This window comes from Sycon ciliatum, chromosome 3 (assembly GCF_964019385.1).
Source record: "Sycon ciliatum chromosome 3, ocSycCili1.1, whole genome shotgun sequence".
Classification (NCBI taxonomy): Eukaryota; Metazoa; Porifera; class Calcarea; order Leucosolenida; family Sycettidae; genus Sycon; species Sycon ciliatum.
Window position 1 is genome coordinate 43,453,809 of NC_088645.1, and position 12,038 is coordinate 43,465,846.

General features: G+C 48.4%; 2 protein-coding genes across 3 annotated transcripts in view; one reads left to right on the forward strand and one right to left on the reverse strand.

The window, feature by feature from the left end:
* The window catches only part of LOC135812293 (CCR4-NOT transcription complex subunit 3-like), a 14,167-nt gene extending 3,703 nt beyond the window's left edge, over positions 1 to 10,464 (forward strand). The window contains exons 4-8 of one of the 2 annotated variants that reach the window (XM_065325667.1): positions 63 to 135; positions 5,843 to 6,068; positions 7,028 to 7,160; positions 8,080 to 8,205; positions 9,231 to 10,464. In XM_065325667.1, the coding sequence (XP_065181739.1) occupies positions 5,896 to 6,068; positions 7,028 to 7,160; positions 8,080 to 8,205; positions 9,231 to 9,329 (531 nt within the window). In that variant the 5' untranslated portion in view covers positions 63 to 135; positions 5,843 to 5,895 and the 3' untranslated portion in view covers positions 9,330 to 10,464. Of the gene's footprint in view, positions 1 to 62; positions 136 to 5,469; positions 6,069 to 7,027; positions 7,161 to 8,079; positions 8,206 to 9,230 lie in introns of those variants that run through there. The other variant, XM_065325666.1, reaches the window with a different exon arrangement.
* LOC135812378 (myb-like protein I) lies at positions 6,079 to 7,019 on the reverse strand (the record flags this gene model as incomplete). The annotated part of the gene is made up of 1 exon (XM_065325753.1): positions 6,079 to 7,019. A coding segment is annotated over one exon (936 nt), but the record flags the coding sequence as incomplete, so codon positions are not given.
* Positions 10,465 to 12,038: the final 1,574 nt, after the last annotated feature.

Sequence of the window (12,038 nt, forward strand, 5' to 3'; positions counted from 1 at the left end):
CTATCGGTGTTAAAGGGTTAAGATCGCTGATGCTCATTATTGTTGCTGCTTCTGTCCTGCAGGAGACACCTGCTCAATGATTACAAAGCGAGAGTTGAATCAGCCGAGACTGATCAAGAGCGCTTGACTAGCCAGGTGAGGAAGCTTGTGCACATTTCTCAGTACAGGCCCTTCTTTAACCACTGCGGTTGTCACAGTCATTTCTCACTTACCTCGCTGTCGCTACCGTTTCTCGTAGAATTGTTCATGTTGTGATAGAGTTCAGTGTCTGTAATGTTTCCTGTGTTTGTTTTGGACATCAGAAAAATAAATAAAATGATTGCAGCCTCTGTTTCCACAGGTTTGAGGAAAAGATGCAGACGGGAATCTGTTTCGTTATAGTTTGCACACTACACTCAGTTTCCGCTATGTCTTCCCAGCAGTGTTCCAGCTTCATCTTCAGCTTATATTGTGTCATACTGCATCAGTTTGGTCTGACTTGCTACCATGTGTATGTTAATAGGCCTTGTTCAACGTTCCGAAACTCTCCTGTTATCGGACAAATAACAGGCTGTCCCGTAGCATCCCAGCAAATTCCTCGTGGTTGTCGCCGTGTTCTATTCGTAGTATAGTAAAACCTGGTGTAAGTGACCTCTGTGTTAGCGACCACCTGCTCTTAAGGGGGAAGTTAAGGCAAAAATTAAAATTTCACCAGTTGTAGTCTTCGGGGTGCTGAGTCGAATGGTCTTGGTCCGAGAAAGCTGAGAGGCTCCCTTCCTACTTGAATCCCAATCGAACTCGCACACTTCCACCGAAACTGGGTGACTGCGCCCTACTAGATGGGGATTTGTATGCAAAATGTCACTAAAAGCGCCATTTCGTTCTTATAAAAGCACGGATGACCGCGATTGGCCCATATGTTGTACTCTTTTGGACGCTGAGTCGACTGGTTTTGGTCCAAAAAGGCTGCGATGCAGCATTCCTCCTTTATTCCCAATTGAACATGGTTGAACAAGCGGTCGCGTGCTCCTGGGTGCCCAAATCACCTGGTCACCACGCCAGCAGACGACAACTTTCACACCAAGGTTCAACTCGAGTTCAACTCGAGTGACAGGACTGCACCCAAAAAAGGTCAAACAGGCTAGTAAGTTGTACCCTGCAGGCACGGTGACCAGCTGACTGGTGTACGCAGGAGCACGTGACCGCTTGTTCAACCATGTTCGATTGGGAATAAAGGAGGAACGCTGCATCGCAGCCTTTTCGGACCAAAACCAATCGACTCAGCGTCCAAAAGACTACAACATATGGGCCAATCGTGGTCATCCATACTTTTATAAGAACGAAATGGCGCTTTTAGTGACATTTTGCATACAAATCCCCATCTAGTAGGGCGCAGTCACCCAGTTTCGGTGGAAGTGCGCGAGTTCGATTGGGATTCAAGTAGGAAGGGAGCGTCTCAGCTTCCTCGGACCACGACCATTCGACTCAGCACCCCGAAGACTACAACTGGTGAAATTTTAATTTTTGCCTTAACTTCCCCTTTAACGACCGTTTTTCCATGTACCGACAGTTCTACACAGACACAGTGAGACCTGGTTCTAAAGACCAACTGGCTTTAACGACCGCTTTTGCTTGCACCGTGGGATGGTCGCTTAAACCAGGTTTTACTGCAGGGTCAAGTAGAGTGTTTGGTTGTGTGGCCTGGACAGGCAACCATTTTTTGTCGGGATTTTTCTGGTACCACCATTTTTTGTCGGGATTTTTCTGGTACCACCATTTTTTAGAACATTCATCTGCCTGCATTATTCGTCTTTATATTTCCACCATTTTTTGTCGGGATTTTTCTGTTACCGCCATTTTTTGTCGGGATTTTTCTGGTACCGCCATTTTTTTTCGGGATTTTTCTGGTACCACCATTTTTTAGAACATTCATCTGCCTGCATTATTCGTCTTTATATTTCGTAATTTGGCCTCCCCTTCCTCAATGCCCTGATGATGCCCAATGGGCGAAATATTGGCAAAGTTATTTATTTGGTGCAGCTGAGAGCCTGTTGCCGGAATGGCGGTGTTTTCGAGTGCAAGGAATGCGCTGCAATGGAGTTTGGGAATTCTGAAGAAACCACCATTTTTTGTCGGGATTTTTCTGGTACCACCATTTTTTGTCGGGATTTTTCTGGTACCTCCATTTTTTGTCGGGATTTTTCTGGTACCGACTCTATGGCACTTACATGTAGAACCATATTTGGCACCCTCGCCTCGACTTGGTCGAGTCCTCTTTCTGGCCGCTCCCAACATCTGCCCTGGTGCAGACATCACCAAGTTCAGGTAGAGCTCTCTGACCTTGATGCGCCTTCAGTCCATTTCAAAACTATAGACGCGTACCTCGGCAAAAACCGTTATGCCAGCATCTATACCACATAAATTTTTTTTTTAAATCGCACTATTAGACTTCAGCGGAGCATTTGATACCATTGTCCGTGAGAAGGCGTTGGCGCGATTTTCAGACTCTGGAGCTGCCACTGATGTCGTTGCCACTCTGATCTCGGACACGACGGTGAGAGTGAAAGAGGGGACCGACCAGTAATTTGCGCCCAATCACTCTGCTGGATTCCGTCAGGAAGGCTGTATCGTTATTGACCCTCAGATGTATCCAACCGGCAGTGAATGAGTACCTTAGCCCTACACACAGTGGATTCAGACCCGGAAGGTCGACGGCGGATGCCGTCTGTGCACACCGGTGGATGGCTGCAATTGCCCAGAAGTACCAGAGCGTAATAGAGATTCACGGAATAGATATGTCGAAGGCTTTCGACACCGTTTCAAGGGAGAAGCTGCTGAGTACCATGAGAGCAATCGTCACGGAGGATGACATCCGACTGGTACGGATATTGCTGTCAAACACAACCCTATCTGTCCGTCTTGGAAAGGAAGTTTCACCTGATTTCAAGTCCACCATCGGAACCCCCCAAGGTGACTCTCTCTCTCTCTCTCCTGTAGTATTTGTGATCTACCTGGAATCAGCCTTGAGGGAGATCAGAGCATCGATTCCGCCCAGGCCAATGCGCGACATGGCTCTACCACCAGAAGTGATTTATGCCGATGACACTGATTTCATCAGCCAATCCAGACCCTGGCTGGAGAGCATCGAACCGTATATCATCACTATCCTTGGAGACTGGCACCTAAAGGTCAACGAAGATAAAACAGAAAAAACAACATTGCGCCGGGAAGGAGACCGCCTGGCTGAAGTATGGCGGAAAACAAAAAAACTCGGGTCACTCCTCGGCGACGAGGAAGATGTTGCACGAAGGAAACAATTAGCAACGGCAGCCTTCAGAGCGCTATTCACGGTATGGTGTCGTCGATCGATCATCAGCGAAAGTCTACGGCTAAGGCTTTACAACGCGTTTATCATCCCTGTGCTAACGTACAATGGAGGCACCTGGGGACTGACGGCTTCAGCATGGGAGCGTCTGGCCACATTCCATCGAAGACAACTTCGGAGTCTCCTGGGTATCCGCTGGCCGCAGGTGATTCCAAACAAAGCCCTGTACGGCAGATGCCACGCAGAGCCCATCAGTGCCCTCATGCGGCGATCCAGATGGGGCCTGTTTGGGCATATTCTTAGACTCCCTCAAGACACGCCTGCCGCCCTCGCTATGCGGAGTTACTTCACCTGTGGGGACAAGGTATGGCGAGGGCGGCCACGGACAACCATCGTGTCCACACTATCTGCGGACCTAGAATCAGCAGGACTGAGGAGTCTGAGGAACTTGGCAGACCTGGAGCACCTGCGGGCCATCGCCGCTGACAGGCCTGCGTGGCGCGAGCTGTGCCAGGGTGTACGCAGTAACTAACGGATGGGACAGAGGCATTGTACAGATCCCGTGCATTTAGCACTTACCATCGACCATGAGCTACAAACCTATCGTCTTTGTCTGTTATTCTTGTTTTATTTTTTTGATCTTTCGAATAGATCCCGTGCATTGAGCACCTATCATCGAACATGAGTTATGTGCCTATCGCCTGCTGTCTTACATTTATTTTTTACTTTTGTTTATTTTTGTTTTCCTCCCTGCCCACTCTGCCTGTCTTCTGGCAAATGCGAATACGTGGACTTACTGTTGACGTAAACGCGGACGTGCGTATAATAATAATAATAATAATGAGAGTAATTGTGGAGCGGTCCTGAGCAATATTCCGAAAACTATTCTCAAAAAGTTCCAGCCAAATATAAAATATTTCAAAAACGCTACGTGTCTATAGTTTTGAAATGGCAGAGGTAGAGGAGAGGGTTTAAATTACCAAGTTGTTCAAAAAACGTTCTTCTTGAAATCGGGTCGGTCGGAGACTTTGAGCTCGATGTGATTGAGTGGTCTCTGCATGTTGATCGGGTAGCGGAGTTCCATCACTGACGCAGTGTGCGGGTATTGCATTATGAATTGGTTGAGTAGATAGTTCCGGAATTAATTCCGTGTTCGATATTGTTTATTTTTTACATATTTTTATTTTATTTTATTCGTGTTCGATATTGAATTTTAATTTTGATTTATTTATTTTTTATAAATATTGTTTTTATTCCATTTCACATTTTTCATTCGTGTTGGGTTTAACTACTCACTGTACTGATACATGGTGATGATTGTGCTTTGCTTTGCCCGTAAAAGAGGCCTTCCAACACAAAAGGTCTGGGCCTGCAACAACCAATAGCCAGAAGCCGAGCAGGCCAATGCCGACCGGCATCTCGCGGTTGCCTGTTATGGAACCATATACCTGACACAGTGCGAGCCATGGGCAACATCCCAGCATTCCGCCGAGCTGCCATTCCCTACACGTTGTAGACTGCTACACAATTGGTCACACCATGGTATTCAGTACCCACGAACTTTGCAAAGCCGCGCCGATAATATGGTAATGTACCGTGGTGCATGCACCCATGGTACCACCACTTCGTAGACTGCCTCCCGTTCATTTCTGTGCTCCTGTCTTTATTCTCGTCAGCTGTGTACATCAGCAGTTCAATTCTGTGCTCCAGTCCTCTTTATTCTCGTGAGCTGTGTACTTGTTTTGCTGTTTGTTTGGTTTATTTGAATTCGCTCAGTAAACGTGTACTTCAGCTATTCTCTCCTCCCTCTTCTGAATTTGACTCTCCGCTGGCCTTCTCTCCTCCCATCCCCTTACATTGTATTGGGCCTCCGCAGCTCCCCCCCCCCCCCCTCCACGCACACACTACATTGTCACATAGCACAACTCAACCATTCGCTACCCTGTTATTGAGCACTCCTGCTCGTTTGGTCTCGCGAATCCAAATAAATAAAATCAATCAAAAGACTTTGAGCTCGGCTCATGAGACCTGACGAGGTCGAAACAAGCACTACAAGTACCTGTACTGTGGTTTTCACATACTTCGTATATCCTGCTCTTTTCTTGCTTGCTTTAAATTCATGATCTACTGAATTGGGAAAAAACATCAAAATCCAGGCGTTTCACCCTGCCTGCAACAGTGCATTGTGTGGTGCGAACCCCAGTTCAGGTACCCTTTTTGGACCCTTTTTCTGATTTCAAATTTCGCAGCACTGCACTGTATACAATAGTATCACGTAAAATTGCCAAATACGGGAGCTAAATACGGGCGCTCGCCAGAGCCAGGGCCCGTCTTTTTATGAATGGACTGTAGCTCCGTATCGCACGTATCTTCATGTTCCTTGTGTGTTTGTGCCTGTCACCTATGCATGTGTGTGGGTGTGCGTGTATGTGTGTGTTTGTTTGTGTGTGGGTGTGTGTGTGTCTGCGCACATGCGTGTGTATGTGTTTGCGTGCGTGTATGCGTGCACGCGTGTTTATCACGTCTCCGTGTGCACAGTGAGTGGCAGTGGTGTATTGGGTGGGGCCAGCGGTAGGCCATCCTCTCTACCCATGTCTGGATTCTCCGAGGCACGAGTACCGGTCAATGAAATACGCATCCAGCCGCTGCTCGGTGTGGCTCCTTTGGGCCCCGTCCAGTTCACCAAGGAGAGAATGTTTCACTTAGCTATGCTAGAAGCCTCGCACAACCACATGCCACTGGCTACCGATTCTGAGAGAACAAGGTACGCACATCGTCTTTATTGTGTTGCACATTTCTGCGGCAGCCCAAAGGTTTTCTTATTTTTTTGCCATTGTTGGTGCTGTTGTTGTTGTTGTTGTTGTTGTTGTTGTTGTTGTTGTTGTTGTTGTTGTTGTCGTTGTCGTTGTCGTTGTCGTTGTCGTTGTCGTTGTCGTTGTCGTTGTCGTTGTTGTTGTTGTTGCTGCTGTTGCTGTTGTCTGTGGCGTTCCAGAGACTGTTGTTTCCTTTGTATTCGTTGTGGTGCCTTTGCAGTTGGTTCTGGTACAAGTGCTACTGTCATTCCTGTGTGGTGTTGTTCGCTGTTGTTTTCACTGTTGTCTTCGCTGTTGCCTTCACTGTTGCCTTCGCTGTTGCCTTCGCTGTTGTCTTCGATGTTGTCTTCGTTGTTGTCTTCACTGTTGTCTTCGCTGTTGTCTTCACTGTTGTCTTCACTGTTGTCTTCACTGTTGTCTTCACTGTTGTCTTCGCTGTTGCCTTCGCTGCTGTCTTCGCTGTTGTCTTCGCTGGTGTCTTCACTGTTGCCTTCACTGTTGTCTTCACTGTTGCCTTCGCTGTTGTCTTCGCTGTTGTATTCGCTGTTGTCTTCACTGTTGTCTTCACTGTTGCCTTCGCTGTTGTCTTCACTGTTGTCTTCACTGTTGTCTTCACTGTTGTCTTCACTATTGTCTTCGCTGTTGTCTTCGCTGTTGTCTTCGCTGTTGTCTTCACTGTTGTCTTCACTGTTGTCTTTGCTGTTGTCTTCACTGTTGCTTTCGCTGTCGTCTTTACTGTCGTCTTCACTGTCGTCTTCACTGTTGTCTTCACTGTTGTCTTCGCTGTTGTCTTCACTGTTGTCTTCGCTTTTGTCTTCGCTTTTGTCTTCGCTGCTGTCTTCACTGTTGTCTTCACTGTTGTCTTCGTTGTTGTCTTCGCTGTTGCCTTCACAGTTGTCTTTCTGTGCAGAACGACTGTTCCGCGCAACCCATGCAACACACCCAGCTACCACCATCAACACCCACCCATGCAATGCGATACGTTTGATTTCTTCCAGCGCCTGTCTCCAGAAACACTCTTTTTTATCTTCTATTATCATGAGGTAAGGAACCCATCCGGTATCATGGATTTTTCACGAAACGAAAATGTTGCGTGTGGGTCGAGGAGGATTTCCTTTTGAAAACATTGATAGCTAAAACATCCATCAGCACCGAGTTGCTATGGTTACTGCGTTTCAGCAAGCTTCATAGTGCGTGCGCATCGTTCTCTCGGCTGTGTCATCCTGCTCGGTTGCCATGGCAACTTGACCTGCCTTTCTTCTCTCTGTAACTGTATAGTCATACATTGCTTAAGCGCACACATCCGCTTTCCGCAAAAATATCCGGATAGGCGAGGGAACCGGATAAGAGGCGATTTACACGACGGCAGGATTCATCCCGTGCGTGATGCTACCATGGAGATTCAGTCACATGTACTCATATTTTGGCGCGAACGTATCCTGTCGGCTATCCCGGTACGGCCCCGGTGCCATGAGGGGACTGGGCTGGTGGGTGGAAATGCATACCGTGGCATTCCGTGAACTGTTTTGTACTACATGTACTGTACGTGCATCCTGCCATGTGAATCGATTTTCGTTTTTCCCGATCACGGGAAAACTCTCGGGATCACGTGCTTCTCTTCCCTGCGGGATGCACTGCCGTCGTGTAAATCACCTCTAGTCCAACACACATACTGTGTGTGTATGCATGGCTTATGCTGTAAATCGGTAACCAACGATTTTTTTCCCGGATGGCGAGGGATCCGGAGAAAAGAGGACCGGATAAGCAAGGTCTGACTGTATTGGGTATGTGAATAATGTCATTATTGCTTTCTGACGTTCTAGGGTACGAAAGCGCAGTGGCTGACTGTATTGGGTATGTGAATAATGTCATTATTGCTTTCTGACGTTCTAGGGTACGAAAGCGCACTGGCTGACTGTATTGGGTATGTGAATAATGTTTTCTTGCTTTCTCATGTTTTAGGGTACGAAAGCGCAGTGGCTGGCAGCGCGTTCCCTGAAAAAACAGTCCTGGCGTTTCCACATCAAACACATGATGTGGTTCCAGCGACACGAAGAGCCAAAGTTGATAACAGACGAGTATGAGCAGGTATGTGGTGTATGTTTGTGTGTGTGTGTGGGGGGGGGGGGGTTGGTGTGTATCTGCGTGTGGGGGGGGGGGGGGGTGTTGGTGTGTGTATGTAGGTGTGAGGAGGGGAGGGGGTATTGGTGTGTGTCTGTGTGTGTGGGGGGGGGGGTCTGTGTGCATTGGTGTGTCTGTGTGTGTGTTGCAATTTTGGCAGTGAGCAAGTACAAGTGTGTTGGTGTGTAGTGGTGTGTGTGTGTCTGTCTGTCTGTCTGTCATCAGGGTATATTCTAGGACGAATTTCCAACCAGTTACGGTCCAATGAAGAGTCGGGGGGTCCGGGGGACCCCCCGCGGAAATTTTTTTAAAAATACAACCCAAATATGGCACTCGACAGCAATTTAACAGATTTCTTGGTGCTGGAGTACAAACTCGTGACCCTAGTACCAGCCCACGCGGCTTCGCTGGAAGTATCCGTCCAGAAACAAGCGTTTGACCATTCACAGCTCCATTCACCCACAGAAAAGTACGGGCGGTTGGAACTGATTTGTAACTTTTCATCCGGTCGCCAACAAATTCAACCGGTCGAAAACCGGTTGAGGCGGTTCTAGAAAATTCCCTGTGTCTGTATGTGCGTCTGTGTGTCTGTCTGTGTGTCTGTGTGTCTGTCTGTGTGTATTGGTGTGTGGTGGGTGTGTGGGTGTATGTCTGTGTGTGGTGGGTGGGTGTGTGTGTGGGGGGGGGGGGGGGGTGCATATATGTAGAGAGTTTCAGTAGCCATGTTAGAAAAAAAGGCAATCAACGGACCTGTGCAGTTTGACTAGCATTGAGAGCATGGCAGTCCCACACATAGCATGGCAGTCGCACACATACGCAGTGAGTGTGGTGTGCATGTACTAGAAAGCACAATGTCGAGGCAGGGAATGCCGATTGGTCATTTCTCTAGACGTGTATTTTTGTTTGTTTGTGTGCGTGCGTGTGGGTGTGTGTGGGTGTGTGTGTGGGTGCGGGTGCTGTGTGTGCGTGTGTGTATGTCTTTGTTGGTCTAGGGCACGTACATCTACTTTGACTATGAGAAGTGGCAGCAGCGAATGAAGGAGGGCTTCATCTTCGAATACAAGTACCTTGAAGATAAGGAGCTCGTGTAGTTCCCCAGACTGCTCTACAGCCTGAACTTGTTCGCCAGCAACAATCACTGCGGACCTTGATTGGCAGGTTCCGCGATTGTATGCACACATGTATGTGTGCGTGTGTGCGCATGCAAGCACACATACGGGTGCATCTGTGTGTGTGTGTGTGTGTGTGTGTGTAGCTGTGTACGACCTACCCCTGCACGTATTGTTTTAGCTTCGCTGTGCACTGTGTGAAGCCATTGCTGTGGTGATGTAGCTATGTCTGCTGTCCGTGCCGTGTTGCGTACAATGGCACGTCTCGAATTGTATGAGCACTGTGTCTTAAAAAACACATTGCCTTTCGCGAGCCTGTACCTTCGGCGACACCATGGGCGTGTAAGCTATCCCCTACTCTCTTTGGAGTCCTCATTCATTCGAGTGCGTCGTGCCATTGTTCGGTTGCGTTCTCCTGTCACGTTTTGGCCTGAAACGTGTGTACATTGCTTTCGCGCGCGCGTGTGTGTGTGTGTCATCAACTTTATGTTGTGTCTCTCTCGCTCTCTCTATCCATGTCGGCTACTCCTGTGTTTGCGGGTATGTACAACCTTGCTGATCTGCATGTTTGTGTCTGTGCATATTGTGTTGTTATGGCAACGACCACGTCTCTCCCACCTTTCTGTATACTACTGTGCCAGTGGCTCCCCCCCCCCTTTCTTACACTCACCCACATCCGCTTGCCCACGTATATTTCTTTCTTACCATTCGCTGTTTGTGTGTGTGTGTATGTGTGTTGCGTGTTTTGCGTGTTGTGCGCATGTGTACATTTGGGTGTTTATATTTGCCTGCGCGCCCTCCATCCCTCCTCTGTACAGTAGCTGCCAGGAGTGCGGGCATGCGTGTGTGTCTGTGCGCACGCACGTGTGTCTGTGTGTGCACGTGCGTGTTCATGAGCATGTAACAATAATATACATGACCTTTCTCCGTGCCCCCCCCCCTCTCTCTCTCTCTCTCTCTCTCTCTCTCTCTCTCTCTCTCTCTCTCTCTGTGTGTCTCTGTTGTCTGTTTTGCTAGAGGTTTTCAGTAGGTGCTTTTCTTCTCTTATTGTCTAGACAACATAGATCATTTTACGTGATGCGCACATTGTGTGTTGCCTTGTGTGTGGGCCGTGTCACCTCAATGTGTTCACTTGTGTGGTGCTGTGTGGGTGATGGTGCTGGTGCTGGGTGGGTGGTGGTGCTGGGTGGGTGATGGTGCTGGGTGGGTGATGGTGCTGTGTGGGTGATGGTGCTGGGTGGGTGATGGTGCTGTGTTGTTGTTGTTGTTGTTGTTGTTGTTTGGCTTTATTTAAAGTGGAGTTCCAAAACAGGCCTAAACCTAATGACAATGGTCCCACTGATAATAAGAGAAAAGAAAAATATATAATAATAAGCGGACAAACAGAACCAAGAAGAAGATACAGCTGTAGTTAGATAACTAATATGAGCACGGCAGCAGGGAAAAAAAAGTCACAAGCACGGCAACCGGGAAGAAAGGAGTGAGTGAGTGAGTGAGAGAGAGGAGAGAGAGAGAGAGAGAGAGAGAGAGAGAGAGAGAGAGAGAGAGAGAGAGAGAGAGAGAGAGAGAGAGAGAGAGAGAGAGAGAGAGAGAGAGAGAGAGAGAGAGGTAGTGAAGCAGATGAGTTCATCCTAGTTGACGGTACTGTGTGGGTGATGGTGCTGGGTGGGTGGTGGTGCTGGGGGGGGGGGGGGGGGGGGTGCCGGTGCTGGGTGGGTGATGGTGCTGGGTGAGTGCTGGTGCTGGCTGGGTGCTGGCTGGGTGGGTGCTGGTGGTGCTGGGTGGGTGATGGTGCTGTGTGGGTGGTGGTGATGGTGCTGGGTGGGTGGTGGTGCTGTGTGGGTGATGGTGCTGGCTGGGTGGGTGGGTGGGTGATGGTGCTGGGTGAGTGCTGGTGCTGATGCTGGGTCTGCAAGAAAGCACCACTCCCTGCTCAATACACAGTGTTTCGGGTAGGGGTGAAACAATTATACCGAATATTCGAATACTCAGTGGTTAGAGCTTCGCTAGCTACAAGCGAGGGTCCCTGGTTCGAGTCCTGGTGGTGACAGTCAGTTTTTTCTTCAGACTTATCCCGTTTGAGATTTTTAGGATATCAAGAATATTCGATCGGAGAAAATCAGAGTACTCGAACTCGGGATCTCAGTGCCAACTTACTTTCACCCCTAGTTTCGGGGAATTCCCCCCTCATCAGTTGACATTGAGAAGGCTGAGAAGAAGAGGGGCGAGCTCTACTGACATGTTATGGCCTTCGACGAATCGTTAGATGCAGGATTTCCTTCAGCCTTCTGAAATCATGTATCATGTGCATTCGCGGTTGTAGGCGTATCAGTTTTGCTTTGGAACTTGCACCCTCCTGCGGAGCCCACGCTGCTTTGGCAGTGGCGGAGGCTCGCTTGCCGACGTAACCGTCGGAGACCATCATAAACAATGGACTGACTCACTCTTCACTTGCCCTGTCTTTTGTCTTTCTAAATGACATGAGTTTAATGCACAAGTTCTTGGTTTAGTTTTGGCTTTTCTTTTGTGCTTTGGGGTTACATAGTGTTTTTGGAAAACCTTGAGTAGGCTGAGGAAGAACGTTGTGCCACCTGATCTGGCAGATACATGTATTATAAGCACTCAATCTATTATGTTATAATTTTGCAGATATATTCCCAGTAAGCCATGAACGGAGACCCCCTCGACTTA